The sequence below is a fragment of the Plectropomus leopardus genome, chromosome 13 (assembly GCF_008729295.1).
Source record: "Plectropomus leopardus isolate mb chromosome 13, YSFRI_Pleo_2.0, whole genome shotgun sequence".
NCBI lineage: Eukaryota > Metazoa > Chordata > Actinopteri > Perciformes > Serranidae > Plectropomus > Plectropomus leopardus.
Genome location: NC_056475.1, coordinates 1,380,238 through 1,401,988, shown reverse-complemented (window position 1 = coordinate 1,401,988; position 21,751 = coordinate 1,380,238). Strand labels below are relative to the sequence as shown.

At 37.6% G+C, this 21,751-nt stretch overlaps 1 protein-coding gene across 1 annotated transcript in view; it reads right to left on the bottom strand.

Annotated features, from left to right (window-relative positions):
• LOC121952416 (peripheral-type benzodiazepine receptor-associated protein 1) overlaps positions 1-21,751 on the bottom strand; it is a 96,166-nt gene that overhangs the window by 63,999 nt on the left and 10,416 nt on the right. Inside the window, 1 exon segment of the mRNA XM_042499085.1 lies at positions 336-443. Within this exon segment, the coding sequence (XP_042355019.1) occupies positions 336-443 (108 nt within the window).

The window sequence follows — 21,751 nt, the reverse complement described above, 5'->3', positions numbered from 1 at the left end:
CAAAATATCATCATCAGGCGACGCCTGCAGACCGACGCAAACACGGCAAACAAGACGGACGCGAAAACAGCTTTCAGGGAGGCTTATTAAAGCTCTGAAGAGAGAATCGGCAGCACTGGATGTGTGTCATCAGCTTTTGTTACCAGTGGAAGATACGAGGAAAAGGCCAAACTCTCCGGTTATCTATTTATACGCTGAATGAACAGAAACAGAGCAAGAGGAAGCGTCTCACTGAAACAATGCACATTGAAAATGTTCATTCTGTGAGCCTGCCCTACTTTCGAGGAAGCTTTCAGTCAAGACTACAAACTGTCTGATATTATTTTTAGTCTCACCAGCAGGCCGTTCTCCTCCCTCAGCGTGGTGCAGGTCTTCTCCAGCTCGTCCAGGGCTCGCAGCAGTTCAGAGTTCTGACGCACCAGGAGGCTGTAGTCAGTGCCATTCTGCAAAAAAAAACCCAAAAAAACACAGACACAGAGGTTAAAACACACCACGAAACACGAGAGAATCTGTGTGTCCGACAGGAACTTCATACGCAGTTTTACCCAAACATTTCCAGGACTTTTCCATGATTTTCTCATGACTTTAAGGCCAACATTCTCAGAAATGACCATCAATACTCCTTATCAGCTCTTTATCATTACTATATATCAGCGTTTTTTTTTTTTTTTTTTAAATATATTATAAACTGAAAATAAAGTCAGAAACAGATTAGACCTAAAAAATAATTATAACTTAGGGATTGATTGTTATTTATGAGGGGGCACGAGGTGGTGCAAAAAGGGAGAGGCATGACAAATCATTTTAAGGAATTTATTTATTTTGGCTTTAAGGGAGGAGCGTACAACTGCAAACGGCTGCATTTTTTTATTTAATTTATCATCAGTTATGAAAGAGAACATGCCTTTGAAGGTATGTGATTTTTAAAGAAAAAAAGACCATTTCTTTGTAGTTTAAGTTTTCTGGTGATTCTTTAAAAAAATGGGAGATTTTAAAAGACACAATTTTTAATTAAATATTTTGGTGATTTTTTTTTTTTTTTGTAGATTAAAAAAATGGTATTTCTTTTCTTATTTTTTTGGCAATTTTAAAAGAAAAAAATATTGGAGATTGTTTTTTTCATTAAACATTTTTGGCAACTTTTAAGAGAACATGCCTTTGAAGGCATGTGATTTTTAAAGCAAAAAATGACCATTTTTTTTGTTGTTCAAGTTTTTGGTGATTCTTAAAGAAAAACTTTTTATTAAATATTTTAAATATTTTGTCATTTTTTTGTTCTTCAACATTTTTTTGGCAATATTGGTCATTTCTTTTCTTTATACATTTTGGGTTATTTTAAAGATTTTCTTTTTTCCCCCATTAAAAAAAATCACCAAAAATGACAATTTATCACATTACAGCCTTACCTTGTATACATCATTTGTTATTATACAGGATTGTGAAACAAAATTCCTTGACTTTTGCTAAACTTTGAGGATATATTTAGTTTTCCAAAACTTTTCCAGGCCTAGAAATAGCTATTTGCAAAGCCTTGTGTGTTGTGAGTTTTATTTCTGTGTTTGCGCCCTGTGTGAGCCTCCTCTGCTGTCAGCCTGTGTTTACTGAGCGCCGTCTGATGCTGGCTGACAGATGACAGCTCAGTGAAAAAAGCTTTTCATTAAAGCAACTCAATCAGCCAGCCACCGGACACCGATTACACTGCAGCAGCGACTCAGCATGAGAGGAAGCAGAGCTCTGCGAGCGAGGGCGAGAAAACTACAACCACCACCTCGTGATACGCCTCCGCCGACCAATCAAATCACAGCTCACATCCATAACTGTCCAGACTCGTACAGTGAGGATTTTTCTCAGGCTTTAGGTCTGTTTTGTGCATAGAAAAAAGAACTGAGAAAGGCATCCAGCGGTTCCCAAATATACTCTCCAAACCCAGAGTAGATTTAATGACACAGTCGTCAAATACTAAAATAAAATCACATTATGAGGTTTTATAGTTCTGAGTGTTACAGAAAAGAGCTTGTTGGCTTGTGAACTGGCAGCAGCAGATGTGGCAAAGGCTGTAATCAGTGGGTTTTTTTTTTTGCGACATTTAAACGAAAAACATTTAGTGATTGTTTTTGTATTTAAAATTTGTTTTTTTTTTTTTCCTTAAACATTGTTTTTGTGATTTTTAAAGACATTATTTTTGCAACTTCTAAAGGGAATCTTTTTTGGTGTTTTTTTATTTATATTTTTTGGTGATTTTTTTTCTAATACAAATTTCGTTGATTTTTTATAAAAGAAAACATGTTGGCAATTTTAAAGGAAAAGATTTTGCAGATTTTTTTCTGTAAATTTTTTTGGGTGATTTTAGAGAAAAACATTTAGTGATTTTTCTTCTTATATTTGTAATTTGTTTTTAAAACAATTTTTGGTGATTTTTAAAGACAATATTTTTTCTTATTTTTTTTTTTTTCTTTGTGATTTTTCTTTTTATTATTTTTTTGCGATTTCTAAATCTTAAATATATATATATATATATATATATATATATATATATATATATATATGGGCACTTTTTGTTTTCGTTAAATTTTTTGTGTGATTTTAAATATTTTTTTTTCTTATTTTTATATTTCATTGATTTTTAATAGATAACATGTATACAACAAAACAAATATCCACCCACCCCACGAACGAACCACCCTGACATCCTCTTATACTTACAGGACAAAAATAAAAATAAAAATTAAGCAGTAAATGGACAAACCTTACACAGTACACTTAATTTAAGAAAATTTACATGAACAGTAACAATCCCATCACAAAGAAGGCTGAGCGGCAGACCTGGCACACACGAAGGTAACGGCTGCAGTGAGAGCAGATGGACAGACGGGGTGGACAGATAAGCTGGAGGTGAAGAGGGGACGGTTTGTCCTCACAGTGAAGCACAATCAGCAGAAAAGGTAAAGCTGCCTCGAGTTACCTGTTAAAGCGTGATCCTACACACTCGACAAAAACTATCTCTGCATGCTCCTCACAGTATCACAGTATACCAGAGCATTTAGAAATCATGAATACAGGTGCTCCTCTTTCTATTAAACTCATTGTATGTGGTGCACAGCACGCACCATCAGAGCTTTTAATTAGTTTGTATTCCTCTATTTTGTTTTGTTTTTTGTCTTTAAAAAAAAACTTATTTCAGGTAATTTTCTTGTACTTTTTGCAAATTTTTGGGTTAATTTCTCCTTTCGTTGCTCTTTGTTTTCTTCCTATGTATTTTGAAGAACTCAAGGCAATATTCCCATGTTTCAGTGAAAAAAGAAAAGAAAATCTTATTACAATTACAAAATAATATTCAAAAAAATAAATCAAATTAAATCAAATTAAAATGGACTAATTCCAAGTCCTGGTTGCCTTGTTGTTGTTTTTTAATTTTCTTTTTTTCTTTTCTCTTTTTTTTTTTTTTTACTTATTTCAGGTAATTTTCTTGAATTTTTGACTTACTTTTCTTAACATTTCGTGGGTTTCTATTGTGTATTTATTCATCTGAAAAGCTGACCGTAAGTATAAGATGGTACATGATGGTATAAGTACACGATTCTGTATATCCCAGTGAAATCGCGCGAGCCTAATCACAGCAGCACATCTCCATCACAAACCCCTAAGGTTACATTAAACGTCACGAGGACATGATGCGGTATAAAGATCATGTGACCATCATCTTGTGCGATTACGTTGCCGTGGTAACTGCAGATGATGGGGTCTGGTGGCTCCCTGGAGGTTTTTTAATGCTACTGTACCTGTTATTTAAGTGAACACTAATGACCAGCTGTTTACTGAAGCAGCAGCTGAGGCTCCGCTGTGTTCCTCCTCCAGGACTATTGTGATGGAAACACTGTCTGAAGATCGAGTTAGTGGGTCACAAACTAGTGCCAGGAAGACCATATGTTTACAGCGTGAGACCGCGCAGACGTGCAAACACAATATTTTGATTGAAATCACTGACACGTGATCTGGTGAGGAAAAATATTTACAAAAAAGAATTAATTAAAAAGTGTGAAAAAAGAAACAATCTGCTCACACTTCAGTATAATTCAGACCAGTCTTAGTTATCCTTTTTCATACCAAAGCAAATTTGACTAAATTTTGACGAAAATAATGACGAGTAATAGAACTAGAAATGCCCCCCCCCCAAAAAATAGCAAGAAATTATTAAAAGCTCACCAGAAAATTACCAGAAAAATAAACAAAAAAAGGTAAAGTAATAAAAACATTTTTTTAATGACCTGAAGAAAGTGTTAAAGAAAATGTATATATTTATTTTTTTTATGATATAATTTTTGCAGTTTCTAAAGAAAAAAATTGATGATTTTGTTGTTTCTGTAAATTTTTTCTTTTAAAAATTTTCTTCTTTTTATTTATATTTTTAGTGATTTTTTTTTAAACAATTTTTTTTGTGATTTTTTAAAAGAAAATATTTAGGCAACTTTTTTCTTAAACATTTTTGCAGATTTTTACAGGACATATTTTGGCAATATTCTTTTTATGTATACATTTTTGGTGATTTTTACAGAAAAAAACATTTGCTGTTTTTCTTTTTTGGGTGATTTTTTTGGCGAATTGAGAAAAAAAATATTTTGATGCTTTTTGTTGTCGCAAATTTTTTTTAGTGATGCCAAAAATAAAAAAAAGAAAAAGTAAATGACCTCAAGAAAGTGCTAAAAAAAATGTATATACTGTATTTTTCTAACATAATTTTAAACATACAATTATACAAACACTGCCCTATTTTTTTTTATATCTAGTAAATCTAATAATTAAAAAATATATATATATTTTTAATGCAGACCTAAAAGTCTATATAATGTCATAAATAATGCGTGTGCAGTGTTGACATCAATCCTTTGTAACTGAGAAATATGTTGAGACTCAAAATTAGATTTAAAACTGACAGACCCTTAGTTAAGGGTCATTTACACCAAAAACGGTACAAAAAGAGACGCAGGAAACTGGCAGTTTATGTACACAGATGACAAGAGTTGAATTGGACTGGAGGGGAAACAAAAAGAGGATCTATAGAGAGAAGTTTTATATCTCATTGTTTTATATATTATTATATGTTAACAGGTTTCTCTTGATAATGAGAGTGCGTGTCTCAATGAGATTAACTGTATAAATAAGATTAAATACAGTAAGATAAATTAAAAAAAAAAAAAAAAAAAAATATATATTTGTTTTATATATATATATATATATATATATATATATATATATATATATAGAGAGAGAGAGAGAGAGAGAGATATCACCCACCCCTGAAAATAAAATAAAATAAAAATGTAGCTTTTTAATTGGGCTCAGGCCCAAAATCACTGCCGGGTCGGACTTGGACAGAAACTATGTGATGCGGGTTCGTTTGAGGTTGCGCCTGAAAAAAGCTGTACTCCATATTCTGTAAATGAGTTGTGATTAGCATGCAGTTAAAGCAAAGATGTGATCACTATTTGTCACTGTGGGCGAAAAAGATGCTTCACGGACGACATTTCTAATCAATACAAGCAGTGACTCAGCAAATTTGCTCTCCTTGAACTTGAATGAACTCTTTAGAAACATTTTGTCGTCAGCGGAGAGACTGTGGGTCACAGTTTCACGGAAACCACCGAAGCTTTGACATCACTTCACAATAACGTTACGGCCTTCAAAGTCTCATCATTCAAACCTCATTCATCATATTATCAACATTCAGTATGTTAACATTCACAAAAACAGGGTAGTACTTATTGTAAAGATGCAATTGTACTGCAGTTATCATGAAGAAAGCACTTTTTTAAGTTCAGACCTGTTTCTCCTGCGGTCAGCAGGACGGAGACACACACACTAACCTTGTAACACAGTGTGTGTGTGTGTGTGTGTGTGTGTGTGTGTGTGAGTCTCTCCTCCTCAGATGATGTATGAGGGCTCACACTGAAGCTGCACACTAAAATGTATCATAGTTTTTCATAAACCCGTGAACAGCACTTCATGACCGAGCCATTTGCTTTGTTGATGATACGAGAGTTTTTCAGGGGCGCCGCTTAGTCGCCCGTTGTTGTTTGATTTATCTCTTGTGCTGTAATGTTTGGGCAGCTGCCGGAGGAAACTGTTGACTTTGTACGTTTCTGAATCCACGATTTTTCCTGATTCATATGTAGCTACATTTCTAAAGTGACTAATTATATGACTTTGTTAAGATGGTCGGACACTGAGGAGAGACGCCTGCCGAGCTGCAGTGCACTGTTTGAGACCAATAAACCACAAAAAGTGTTTTTTTATTTTATTTTAAGCAAGACAACGCTGTGTTTTCCTGATGGTTTAGTGACACAAAAGCGGTTATTTTATAGGGTGTTTTTTAGCGGACTATTGCTGTGTTTTTCCAGTGGAGATTATGTTGTGATAAGCTTTTTTTTTGTTCCCGCTAAACTTAATTGTGCAAAAAAAGTGTGCGATCTTTTTTAACGAGATATCAATATATTCCCTGGCGGGTCATTGACACGAATGCTGTTCTTTTTTTTTAACGACTCATCACTGGGTTTGTTTTACTGAGATATCACTGCATTTCCTACCTGGTTAGTGCAACAAAAAGCTTTTTTTTGTTCTCTTAACAAGACATCACTGCACTTTCTTGCCTGGATAGCACCATAAAAATGATCTTTTTTAGAGGCATCACAGCGTTTCCTGCCAGATAAAAGTGACATGAATGCTGTTGTTTTTTAGCCACCCATCACTGTTTTTTCCAGCGGGTATAGTGACATGAAATGCATGAATTTTAAACCAAACCATGAGCTTTTTGTAACCATAACCAAGTGTTTTATGTGCCTAAATCTAACCACACGTTAACCAGAGCATTGCTGAAACTTGAAGTCTCTTAACGTGCATATCTGCGGTTTGCAGAAACGTACAATGCATTCAAAACATTGACATATTTCCTGGCAGTGGGTTGGTTTGGCATAGGGGAGTGCTTGAAGTAAGAATATTTGGTAAATTTTAGCATTTATATTACAAAACACATGTGGTCAAATGTGTCCCAGACCACCTCGGCACGTGGTTTGAGTGATCAGGTCGAAATGCATCTTGGTGGCCGTTTATATTTGTATTTAACGCCAGGTTTAAATAGTGTGAGAAGTGGTGAAATAAAACCTTATTTCCTGGTTATTAACCAAAACAGGCCTTTAAAATTGTCAATATTTATCAGCCGAAATGAAACATTTATTGTGATAAAGTCTGCAGTTACATCTCCCATCAGCCCTACAGAAAACACTATTCAGTGGCTCGGGAAGATTTGGGCTCCGCTCTCAGATGAACCTTTATGTCCTTGAGAGTTATTGTGCCATTAGTTAAGAGGAGCCGGTCCCAGGGTCCCAGCCTTCCTCTCAGGACGGCCATGCTAAAGCCCAATCAATCACGTCCGAGGAAGGCCAGCCAGAGTGAGCTCAGCCTCCGCCTGCCTCCATTCTCATTCTAATGATGCTGGAGTGCGTCCATGTCTTGTAATTGTTCCCTGGGAATCACGCTGAAATACACCGGAGGCTTTTCTTTGAGCATGAGGTAATGCTGGCTTCTTACACGCTGGAGCCCGCTCTGCCTTTGCTTTCCTCGCTGCCACAGAAAGAGGCTGCAGGTGGCGGGGTCCACTCCAGGCCAGAGTATTAGCATTCACTGCACTGTGTTGGTTGCAGGCCTGGCTCAGTGAGCGAGGCAGATGTAACTCAGTAGCAGGAGGGCAGGGGTCTCCACGCTAACGTCTGTCAGGGGAGCCGAGCCTTTGGGCCGAGCAGACGGCCTGATGGAGGCGTCGCCCTGCTCTCTGTTTGAATCTGACTGCAATCATCGTGGATACGAGCAGATAACAGAGCCAAGTGCTGACTGTCAAACACATCATCATTTATCAAACTCTTTCGGACATTTTTAATTCATCGCTGTGCGGCGGTGATACTCAAATTATGGCCCATGGGCAAAATCAGGTACCCAATAGGGTGCCAGGTGGCCCCCCAACCATTTTCTAATTCACAATAAAAATAAAGTGATTCAAACAGTGATTTTTTTGTCCTTTTAGTATCTATAAGGTGTCAGAGAGCATAAAATCAAAATAGAGCTTGTTTATCAAAAAAAGTGCCAGTGGAGGATCCCCCACACCCCCCGACAGAGGTCCTAGCTAAGAACCTAATGTCCTAAAATCGGAAAAATGTTATAAAATCAACAAAGTTTCCAATATCCAAAATATGTCATAAAATATTAGAAACATCCTAAAATCCTAGAAATGTCCTAAAATCAAAGGAATGTCCTAAAATCTAAGAAATATTCTAAAATGTTAGAAATGTGCTAAAATCCAAGAAATATCCCCAAATCCAAGACGTCTTAAAATTGTAGAAATGTACAAGAATCCGAGAATGTCCTAAAATATTACAAAAATCCTAAAAACGTCCTAAAACCCAGGAAATATCGTGTAATCATGTAAATGTCATATATTACTATAAATGTATCAAAATCCCAGAAATGTCCTAAAATCCAAAAACCCTAGAAGTATCCTAAAATCCCAGAAACATCCTTAAAATCCTAGAAACACGTATGGGGCTGCTGTGACGGGCGTCTGGCCTCCGTTCATTTTGCAAAAGTTTCCTCCAAGCAAAGAAAGCTGAGCTGTATTTGTTTCGTCTCAATGGTTTTCAATATGGGAGATTATTCTGTTGTATTGTGATGACGGGAAGTTTTTGTTTGCATCCATAACTTACTAAGCAGGAATTCATCGAAAATTCAAACTAAGACGTGATTATGCATGAACAAACTGCACAGTAAGCCAAAACGTCCCGTTCCTATCTCCGTCCTGCCGGACTGATTCTGCTGCGAGAGCTCTTGTGCGGCTGCAGCAGATAAAAGCAGGATGGATAAGCTTTTTCCCCGATAGCTCTTCTGTGAGACATTCTGAGCCGTGAAAAACCTCCACGATGCCCCGGGTCAGCTTTTTATCACGACACAATTCTCTGATGCTTTCTCTGCCCACAGAACAGATAATTACAAATAATGTTTCCAGCTCCCTAAAACAGCTTTTTAATGAGAGAAACTCTTTTTACATTAACACCTTAACCTGCAGAGACACCAGCACCTTTCCCTTATGTTTAAGAAACACTTATCCAGATAACCGAATCCAACAAAGCTGCAGGTTGTTTCATCCGCTGAAGGACAAACTCCACCATCACACGGCTGTCACAGTTTGGCCACACAGCAGGTGGCTGCAGCACCAACATATGTTACCGGCCATCTTCGTGAAAGCGACTGGAGCAATGCAAAGTCGCGTTCACCTCTCTGATCATAAAAAAAGTTGCAAAGGTCAATCAAAACAACCTAACTTCTGCTAAAGTCCTTCTTTTTAAAGGTATTTATATAATTCTGCAGCTTCCTGGTAGTTTTCTTACGTATTCAAATTAGTGATGTGCGATAATATCATCAAAATGTCAGTATCAGCTGATATTGGCTTTAAAGTGAAATATTCGACCAACATGATGATTCCTGCCAATATCACAAAAACCTTATTTTTTGAAAATCAAGTGAGCATGTACGTACAAAACTTCAACCCATCTAAATCCTAGAATTTACCTAAAATTCTAGAAATGTTTCACAAAATCCTAGAGATATCCTTAAACTCTAGAAATGTGCCAAAATCCTCAAAATGTCCAAAAATCCTTAGAAAATCCTAAAATCTTAGAAACTTTATAAAATCCTTGAAATGTCCAAAATCCTAAAAAACGCCATACAGTCTGAGAAACAACCTATAATTCTAGAAACATCCTAAAATTTTACAAACAACCTAATGGCCCATGTTTTTGACAACATAAATCCTAATCATAGCTATGAAATACTCATTAATTTTCAGAACTTTAAAGCTTTAAATGCCAGGTTTTTGTCATAATGCCACTATGTGGCACTATTCTGACAGGTCACCTAGTGGAAATAGCATGTATTTCCTCCAAAAGCCAAATATGGTCAAAATGACCTCATCAGGTGGAAAATAGTCAAAATGACAAAGTCATGTTTTTCTGCTTTGATGGCTGTGGGATCAAAAATGTCAGTTTGAATGGGTTTCAATGGAGCATTTTTTGACCTGAACAGTCTGAATGTAACTATTTAGTTTCCACAGTGTATTTTAGACTTATTGTAGGAGCTGAGCTGGAAATTCACTGATTTAACAAAAATACAAAATCTAGACAAAATGTATGCCATATGCATGAACACAGCCAAAATGATTGAGTGAAAAACACATTTTTGCGCCAAACATTCCCAAAAGGTTTCAGCTCTAAAACTGAAACAGTAACATGAATTGAAAACTTCCCAGGTGACTTGTTACTAATCATCCACACGTGTATTTCTGATAAAAGCTGACACTGAGAATATTGAGCTTTGTAAAGCAAGCAGGCTAAACTGCCTCTTGATTATCTGGGTCAGTTACTGTTTAATGAGCCTCCGAGGGTCTACATGAAAATGGCTTCTGGTTTTATGGAATTCAACCTCTCGCTTCGGCATTTTATTGCAAACTCGACAGCAGAGAAGCAGCACGGACTCCACAGATACATTAAAGGAGAAAAGCAGGTAGAAAATCTATTATGACAAATCTTCATATTAAACCCTCGCTGTGTGAGAAGTGTCATTGAGAGCTTCTAAAGAATATCAATATGTGGAGAAAATCAATATTCGTTCAGAGGAAAATTCACATAAAATGAGATAAAAACTGCGTTACTGAGTCAAATAACAAAATCATTTGAAGCAAAAAAAAATCCACATTACAGCGCTCACGCTTTAACTGCGAAACTGCTTAACTTTTTCATATTAGCAGCGCTGATGATAAAACTTCACTGTGCACAAGACAAGAGACAAACCCTGAGAAAAATGGAAAAAAACATGTATTCGACAACACTTTAGAAAAAAAATGCTACAAAGTGAGAAAACACAACCAGTACAGGAACCCTGCAGTCACACAGAACCCCAAAAAATACTATTTTTAAAAAATTAAAATTTTAAGTAAATAGAAAAAACTGGTCTGCATAATGTAAATTAATATTTAAGTTATCTTGAATGAATGAATGAATGAATGCATCATTGATTTTATTTTGAAGAAAAAATAAAACATAATATAAACAAACAAACAAAACAAAAGCAGTGTCCGAAAAGCAGTAGGTAGAAGTCAAACTTATATATCTCTACCCCTTTCTCACTTTTTTAACCCATACTGTATATATATGTCAGCAAATTCCTAAATTTATTTACATCTAGTGTAAACACACACAACCTTTCCTCATCCATAGACCTACAAAAATATTTTTTGTATAGTTTTTTAAATTGATTTATATTTGTGCATTTTTTGTGATTTATTTCTTGGCAACATATCATGTAGCCCACACAATATTAGGCTATTTATTATGCTGGTACAAAACGTATTTACTTATTTATTTGGAATATTTCCCACTGGACATTTTGGCCATTGATATTTTCATCAGCCCTCAGTGCGTTGACCTTTTAAGGTCACTATAAAGTCTTCTGTTTCATTTTTTATGGATCTCATCTTCACTACATTATATATGGTTTTATGCATCACAAATGGTAAGCTGACAAAATCAACTTTTTGGAAGTTTCTTCCTGTAAGAGGAAATGTGAAAATACTGCAATATTAAGAATAAATCTTTGACGGAAAGAAAATCCGGAAAAAAACACAAACGCAGGAAATGTTGTACAATTTAAGAAAACTAGGAGGGCAAATATTTAACTTATAAACAATATGGGACTCAAGTAAGAGATCAAGATCTGAATAGATCATTAAATATTTGCAGATTTTATTCTTACATATTCATAAGGTCCCACCAGCAGATGATGCTTTTGTCTGGGATCTGAGCTTTTGTAAAGCGTATGGAAATGTCTACAGTCTGGTTTCACAGAAACACCAACATCAGCATTTTTAGCTGACAGCTAGAAATCCCCCCACCAGGAGCCTCCGAGGAGACGGCAGGACAAAGACACAGACATGCACACGCACAACACACGTCCTGCCACTGTTAACTCTTTGTTGTAAATGATATGTGAAGAGGCAGAAATAAAGCAGATATTCTCTGTAATACCCGTGCGATCCCAGGGTCTCCTGCTGGACAATGCATCAATATACCACTAATGATAACGTTTATACACTGAACGTCATTTAAACCTGTGTTTATCTGCCTCTGCTTCTCCACTATTACCACAGAAATGCCCCAAATCTTGAATCTCTAAATGGAAAAAAAATTGCAACTGAATAAACTAGAGTTACAGACCCGCTGCTGCAATTAAGTAGGTCTGGTGTCTGCACACTCAAAGACTCAGATTTGAAGCATTTGAGACCGGGAATGACATCACTTTAATGCATTCATACACATTTCACAAGTATTTAAACCTCTGGACCCTGAGCAAAGTGGTTTGATTATTTTCAAAGACATGGGAGAAAAGGAGATGAGCACCTTAGCAGGAAATGTCCCAAAAATTGCAATAAATTAGTAGATATAGAATTTTTATTCATATATCTAGGGAAAAATGAGAACAGGTCATTTCTAATGATTGTAATGAAATTATTTTAGAGAATTATCTAAAAAAAAATGTAAGCAGTTTTCTGGTCATTTTCTTGCTTGTTTGTTTTTCAAATTATTTACTTTTCCTTTTTTTTTTTTTTAAAAAAAAAAATTGTTTAATTTTTACTTGTTTGTTTGGTTCTTTAGCAATGAGCAACCCAACAAGAAATGTCCCCAAAATTGGAACAATCTGGTAGATATATAAAAGTTTATATTTTATAACACAAGAAAATGACAAAAAAACAACTTAAAATAAAATATATGCTTATTTCTTTCTGTAACAGAAATTTTTAATTTTAATATATAATAATAATAAAATATTTTTCTAGACATTTTTGCCTAGTTTTTTATTAATTTCTAATAATTCTTTCCCGTTTTCAAGCAAATTTTCAGGTTATTTTCTCTGTCACTTTTTGCTAATTTCTTGCAATTGAGGGACAAAAAAAAGCTATTTTTCTGGATATTTTTCCCTTGTTTTTAATAATTTTCAAATAACTCTTACCCTTATTTTCTTCATCACCTTATACTAATTCTTGTAATCTGAGGGACATTTCTTGCAGTTCACACAGGAATGTAAGAGGTGTCTGAACACAGCACGAGAATACAGATTTCCAACCAGGTTTTAAAAGGTTAAGAGAACCACTGATTAATTTTTCTAAATGCTGCGAGTGCTTATACTGTGTTTCATTCAGCAGTGTCACTCAGAGGATTGGCAACGAAAAACGCACTTTGCTGAATCTGGAAATGTGCCGTAATTAATCCGTGCCGCGTCCACTTCTGGTAATAATGAAAGGAGAAAGTCCTCCTCCGACAGACCCATAACTCAAAACAGCACACAGCCGGAGAAGTGACTGCCGAACACAGTTTTAATTACAGGCAGAGGCGAGGAACAGAAAAGCTGTAACCAATGAAGACACGCAATGCTCGTCCGTCCAATGAAGTGGACACTAATGGACTTCACAATATCAGTGAAGCGTTACGGTTTAGAGTCAAATCAATGGGTCACTTCATCTCTCCCTCTCCTACAGTAACCACATCAGTGGTTTTCTAATGAGGTTTCTCAGCTGCTCGGCTGTCAGATATCCTCAAGAAGACATGAAAACACTTTCAGCATGAATCTGTTTTGATCTCCTACAACAGAGAATACTTTGTAGTTTTTTCTGTCTTTTACCAGCCCACGCAGTTGCCAGAAGAAAATGCTGGCATTATACATTTCTGCAAACAATGGCTGTGTTATTTTTGTACACTTCATAGGTATGAAGCAGTTCGGTCTGCATGTATATGAGCTGTGTTTGGATCGTGGTTGTGCTGTTGCTGTGATCCTGTCTGAGGCTGCGCCTGTGTAATGGGCCTTGGTTGTGCTGATGGTGTGATCCTGCTCGACGCCAACTTAACGATAATGAGAGCTCAGCGCGAGCGGTGTTTCTAAATAATATATCCAAAGTCTGATTAAACCACTTTCCACCTCTGTAAATTTGGCTGTTTCAGACACTTTGGTGCTTTGAGGAGAAGCTGAAGAAGAAACGAGGTTTTGGTCCGGATCCACCATTTGGTGATGGCTCGCTTACCTGCCTGCCTGCCGCACCGGAGCGGGCTGTCAGACATGTCCGCGCTGGCACAGACTGTTGGACATGTCCGCACCCTGTAGTGAGCTATCGCACATTTCCACTCTGAAGCGGGTTGTCGGATATGTCCACGCGCTGGAGAGGACTGTTGGACATGTCTGCGCACTGGAGCGGGCTGTCAGACATGTCCACGCTGGAGCGGGCTGTCGCACATGTCCGTGCTGGTGCAGGCTATGGGACATGTCTGTATGCTGGAGCGGGCTGTCGCACATGTCTGTGCGTTGGATCAGGCTGTCGCACATGTCTGCACGCTGGAGCGGGCTGCGGGACGTGTCTGCACGCTGGGGCAGGCTGCGGGACATGTCTGCACGCTGGGGCAGGCTGCGGGACATGTCTGCACGCTGGGGCAGGCTGTGGGACATGTCTGCACACTGGGGCGGGCTGTCGGACATGTCGGCGCGCTGGATGTGAATGTGAGAGGTAATTCTTAATAACGTCCTATACACGTTTGTCTCTAATAAATATTACTTTGACCTTTTGTTTTGTTTTAATAGTTATAAACATGGTGGCAATTTCCACTTTATTTATAGGACAAAAAAAAGGCTACGAGATCATTGCAGAACCTTCTTATGGTTTGGAAAAAGGGAGTGGTCTCAAACAAAGCGGAGAAATATCTCTTTAAAATACATATGAACAGAAGCACAAAGCTGTTTGTGGCCTGAGGTTTGTTATTAACAGCACCGCTCTCCCTACACTCATATATAAGTCATGAAGAAGCCCTCTTAAGTGTCCTCTCAAATCCCCTCCTGTATTTATCACGACTCATCCCCCCGGGGTACCTGACGGTGACAGATTAGGGGGTCTCTCTAACTGCGCTGGAGAACAAAGAACCAACATGAGACACCCCCCCACTCCCCACAGGCGTCCAGCAATCTACCTCCACCTCCTCACACAGACGTCCTCTGGGTGAGGCTGTGCACAAATAAAATGCAGTCTGAAAACGCTTGTTAGTGCCTTTTTTCCTTCCACATGGTTAGAATATGAGCTGTGCATACATTTCAGTGCATAGCCTATATGAGGTATGAGCTAGTTTACATTTGGAATTTCCCAAACATGTTATCTGCAATGCAACATAAATTATGTTTCTTTATCCAATCAGCCTTCAGATCTTGTTTCCATTATCACTTATTGACTTTCTTACCCCATTTAATGTCCTGCACAGCTATTTAGTAGAGCACGAGTCGCTATGTCTTGACCCTTTGAAGCTCTTTTTTCAAAATCATGGGCAATGGAAGAAATGAAGAAATTACTTTAAAAAAAGAAATAAAACCAAAAATGGTAATGGCTGAATTGGCCTTTTACAGTAAAAGTAGCGTTGCTGAGATAATAATTTTTTTTTTATTAAATAAAAAAACAGATGAGTATTACTGTTGTTGATAGCACATATTTAATGTTATTCCATCAAATATTTTGTGAAGGGAATTATTTGGATTTTCTGAATTTTCCATTTCGAAGATGTTTTCAAATCATTGTAATTGTAAATATTCTTGTAAATAATATTGGTAATATAACTAATTCCATGGTCACAAATGAAACTTTGCAGATATACTAACATAAAATAAGCATAATAACAGTAAACTTTTATTTTTCTTTCTCTCCTTTTGGCCATGTCAACTGTTTGGTAGAGGCCTATATTAAAAAAAGGGGGGGTCTGCTAAATTAAAAAAAATCCAAAAAGATTCTTCATATTGTAGCCCTTAAGACAGAAAAAAACCAAAGCATTGTTTTCCATTACTTTCTTCTTGGTAAGGACTTTAAAGGGTTACGCAGCCATTAAAACTCTGCTCTACATCACAGTAATTAAAATCCATACTAGCTCGGCTGCCTCATCATCTCACAGTCCACAAATAAAAATGGCACAATCCCCAGAGCCTCCGTGGGCTTAATAAGGCGTCAGACATGCAGAGAACATCTGGTTCTTTAAAAAGTCAAAAGACGAACAGTGGGAGGGGTCGCTAAATTATTCCATTTAATGCAGCGTCAGCAGAAACTGGAAAAAAGGCGAGACAGAGCGTGCTGGAGATGATTTGTTTCTCCTCTGACCGTCCACAGGTTCGAACCCGAGAGCCTCCTCAGAATATAACCTTCAATCATGTCAGAGAATATTGCATTTACATACGAGCCTCTCGCCCCCCTGCTGTCGTATAAGCAACAACTTAATTTAACGGCTTTGCACTACAGACACACTTAGCAGTTCTGAATCTGCTTCAGCATTTAAAACTGCGTCTTAAAAAAGGGCAACGAGGCAATATTCTGCTTTATTTATCCTCCTACACAAAACTGCTTTACTTATGTCCTACTATTTTAGATCAAATTACACACCGACTCCCATGCGGAAAATTGTTTTTCTCCCCAAACACAATTTTTTGAAATTTATGTTGCTACTTTGTCAGCATCACATGATGTGTAGAAAAGCAATATTAACCCTTTTAAACCTCTATCGCTTTTTTTGTGCTGCGTTCAGACACTTTTCTCAAATATTTAAACCTTTGAATCTTGAGCAAATTGGTTTTCAGAGTCAAATTGCTTTTTTTTCACAAATTCTTAAAAAAAAAGAAAAAGTTTTTGCTTGTTATCTAACGTAAGTATCTGCATGAAGGACGCAATATAAATATTGAATTTTGTGTTATGCAGGGTTTCTCACAATTAAAACATCTGCTGCCACAAATTCATTAGGACGGCTGTTGGAATATAAATACCATTTGCTTATTGATAGCACACTCGGGGCAGAGACAGGCTGTCGGCTCCTGGGACTCCCTGCCCGAAAAATCAGAAAAGTGTCCCTTTAACTGGAGCTTTGATACAAACCAAAGTGACCAAATGACAAATATGTGTTCACCATTCCACAGATTGGACTGACCTCTACAAGATACAATGCACTCAGCCAGAAACTGAAGTGCATAAAATTAATTGGAAAAAAAAAGCTTCCTTCCAGCCCCAAAAGGACCTTCTTGATGATGCCAAGCAATCCCTCCTCCTACTCCGTCACTGTCATCACTGCAGCTTTCCTCCGCCAGCGACTCGTCACCACGAGCTCACTGATAAAGAGCTGCAAAATTCCCCCGGATGTTTTAGTGAACACTGGGAAATCCCGTTCCTCTTAACACCTGCAGTGTGCCAGCGGACTTTTGTTTAAAGCTAATATCACGCTACGTGACTGAACTATAGTTAGCATGTTGAGTTTTGTTGACTGTTTGAAATTCTTCTCCAAAAACTAAAAAATTTTGACCTGCACAAGAGTTCAAGCTCAATGATGGGTTGAGCATTTGTTCTCTCTGCAGCTTATCAAAATATCGATTGCACTGTCTTTGACACCAGAAGCAATCACTTTAAACTACACTACTCTTCAATACATTAACCCTTTAACAGGCACACAAAGATAAACAATTGCAAAAAAGTTATTTTGGGTAAAATTTGTGTTCCTGACTCCACATTTGGCAGCTTTTCTTTTCCTTCTTTCTTTTTCTTCAGATGACTCATTCAGGCAACGGATACGCAACTCATCCAGACATGCCCATGAACTACCCCATTTTAGGCATCATTGGATTGTTTTTTTTATTATTTTTTTTTTATAAGACATTACACACAGCAGAGTTTGTATATAAAATGCATCAGTCCTTTAAGAAAAAAAAATCTCAGTACAGTGTCTTTGAAAAATTGCAACAGATTGCAATAAACAGTAACAAAATAGAGCTTTTTTTAATCTATAAAAAAGTGCCAGTAGAGAATCCCCTAATGTCCTAAAATCTTAGAAATGTCTCAAATCCCAGAAGAGGTCCTAAATTCCTAGAAATTTGTCCTAAAATCCTAGATATGTCCTACAAATGTCCTAAAATCAGAGAAATGTCCCCAAATCCTAGAAATGCTCTACAATCCTAAAAATGTCAAAAAATCCACAAAAGATCCTAAAATCCTCTAAAATTGTCCATAAATCCTAGAAACATCCAACAATCCTCGAAATATCCTGTAATCCTGTAAAAGTCTTATAATCCTAGAGATGTGCTAAAATTCTATAAATGTCTAAAATCCTAGAAATGTCCCAAAAAATCCTAAAACCCTAGAAGTATCCTAAAATCCTAGAACCATGTATGGGGCTGCTGTGATTGGCCCCTGGTCTCCTGTCATTTTGCAAAAGTGGCCTCTGAGCAAAGCGAGTGGAGCATCCCTGATTTAACCTCAGAAGAACAATGAGCAGACCAGCCTTGTAAGTTAGTTTCCAGATGACAGAGCCATTAATAAAGTGCATGTGTGCACACGCACACACACACACACACACACACACACACACACACACACACACACGAACACATGGTCCACAACAATGGTGCACCTTTCAAATGTCGAGACACCATTACAGTGTTCCACAACAAACATTCCCGAGTCACATTCAATAAATGCGCGTCTGGCCGAGGCGCTCCAGTTATGAAAGGCCTCCGTGACCTTTGTCGACATTCAGTCAGTCAACAAAATGAGTCTCCGTTTCCTCCTCCGGGCAGAAAGCATCTCCCATAAGCACAGGTAATCATGGGTTTAATCTCGCCAGCAGTTTGGGAGCAAAACCAAATATGGATGCAGCCTGGTGGCCGTAAACATGAGGGAGAGCCAGACGGCCTCTGTGTGGTTTTCAGTCTGAGCTAAAGCCTTTAAAGAGGCAGATGTATCAAGAATCACTAACAGCTGATGAAAGATTTGATTTTTAAAGTAAAATCTCAAGACCCACCTTTTTAGTTTGGCTTTTAATTGAATTTTGTTTATTTATTGACTATTTATTTATACATCTGTTTTACTAGATGCTAGCTATTATTTATGTTATCATTTATTTATGTATTTATTTATTTAACTAATGATTAATATTATATTGATTCATTTTTATGTTTATCTATTTGTTTTATCCTGCTTTTGCTGCTTCCTCACTTATGGTACAGAATTCCATACGTTCCACATACAGTGCAGTATACGGTGTGGAAATGATACCCCACAGTCATTGCTCCACAGCTGCCAGTGAGAGTGACAGCAAACACAATGTGTGACCTCTGTGCCGTGCACAGAGCGTGCACGTCGTTGCAGACAGACGGACAGCAATGTTTTGGCTGGGACAGTGAGAGACCAATGCTCCAGAGATTCCCCTCTCGCTGCTCGATCAATTATTCAGGAGTCATGACATGGCTGGCCAATAAAACACACTTATATGTGGGCACACACACAAATACACAGCAATAAAGAACCAGCAACAGGAATAAATCATACACAGATGGAGATATTATCCAGAAAATTCATGAGAGGTTTTACCTTGAGCTGCACTGATATGCATCAATTTCATTATAAACTGAAAAAACTGTATTTGGGTTAAATGAGTATTTCAGCGATGTAAAGGGAGTCCTCACATAAAACAAGTCTGTCTTTGCAGAAAAAAAAACTCAAATACTTTCAAACTGGTGCTACATGGCCAGAAAACGGTAAAATGATGCTTTTGCTCAAGAGGTGGGTGAAAACCGACAACTACCAGAATGCACTGCGCCATACCAGACCAATAATAACTTCCACTGGTATGTGATTTAATGCAACCAAGAGAAAGTCAACGTTGTGAGAGAATCTTGGTTCAAATTTGATCAGTGCTGCTTAGTTTTTCTGTTTGATCTCCAATTTTTGCTGAAACAGTATTTTCAAGTAAGCAAAATAATAAGAAATAAAGCAAATAAGTTCCTCATCCACTGCAGTGCTTTCAAAGCTAGCGACAGATAAAAATAGAAACAGTTTCTGAACAAAGTTTAGCTTTTAGTTTTCTTGCCGTGTCCCCTCTCGTCACCCCAAAACCACATTCTAGTAAATAAGCACAGCATGGACGCTTGTTCGCCCTCCCTCACAACGACAAATGACAGTTCAGCAATCAAACTGGCTTAAGGTCGTACACTGGAACGGACTAGCAAAACTGGAAATCAACCCCAACTCTAAAACACAGATAGGCCAACAGCCCGATTATACCCCGAGTCTACATTCAGTCACTCTGACTGAGCGACGTGTTACATAGAGGCTTGTTAATTAACACCATGCCAACATGCGGACGGATTTTTTGTTTTTGATTTTTTGGCTGAGCTAGACCCGAAAATATTTGTTTAAAAAAGTCTGTTTTGCCCTCATTGTTCTCTGTGTTGGGATTAAAACTGAACTTACTGCATTCACTCCTGGTGTTCGACTCCACTATTCTTTTTTTGAAAAATGAAAAACCAGAACTAAGTAACATGACTTCCTTTATAAACGTGTGCTGTGGTGGATCAGTATGAGGAGTAATTCATGTGGATTTTAACAAGTAACTGAAAAATATTTGAAAAAGTAGGCTGAGTGTTGAATATTTAAAAAGAAACCTCAGTGTTAAACTTGAGAACAGAGTTTGGTGTGGCAGTAGGAGGTAAAAGGAGTGCTTAGTTGTGCTAAAATCAGGACTTTATACAGACACACTGCTCCACTTTCAGTTCTCCCACAGGTACAAACTGGGTCGGTGGGGACCTGTATGGGCTGGCGGGGGTGCGTCACAGTCTACCACCAAGCCTGAATTTAGTCAGTGCCAACGCTGACATTCAGCACTGAGAAATACCTGACAAATATGACTGCACACGTGACAGAGCTGCTCAGAAGTCTTGCAAAGCATCAGTCATGCCATTAAATGCACAGTGGGGTAAGTGACGTGTTGACAAGGTCATAAAGCCTATTATTTACAGGCTGTAAGACCACAGCTGACGCCGGATGGAGTGACAAGTACACTTACGTTTAGGGGAAGAAAGGAAGGAAGGAAGGAAGTTTCCCCGCTAACTAACGGAGGTAAAGGTATTTCTTGTGTGAACAGCAAATATAAACAAAGAGCTGCTTCAGTATTTTGTCAGAGCTGAATCAAGCTTGCACTTTCTCCAGAGTGAAACAGCCTGTTTACAGTGACAGACTGGGCAGAGGCTGGAGTCAGACTGTGTGTGGCAAAGGTACCAAGACTCCTGCAGAGAAAGTAAATACTTCTTTGACATCATTACAGTAGCAGTGCTACCAGAGCCATGTTAAAGCTGGGACTGTGTGCTGCAGTGACACTGAACTGTCTGCCTGAGGGCCAAATACGGCCCCCGATAGGGTGACAAATGGTCCCCCAACTATTTTCTAATTCACAACAAAAATAAAGTGTTTAACCCTGGGGACTATTTTTATACTTATAGTATACATACGGTGCCAGAGTGCATTAAACAGAATCCAAATAGAGCTTGTTTATCAAAAAAGTACAAGTGGAGGATCCCCCACCCCCCTGACAGGTCCTAGCTAAGACCCTGATGTCCTACAATCCTAGAAACATCCTAAAATCCTGGAAATGTCCTAAAACCATAGAAATGTCCCAAAATCTGAGAAATGTTCCTAAATCCTAGAAATGTCCTAAAATCAAAGAAATGCTAAAAAAAATACTAAAAATGTCTCAAAATCCAAGAAATGTCCTTAAATCTAAGAAATGTTCGTAAATCCTAGAAATGTCCTAAAATCTGAGAAATGTCCTAA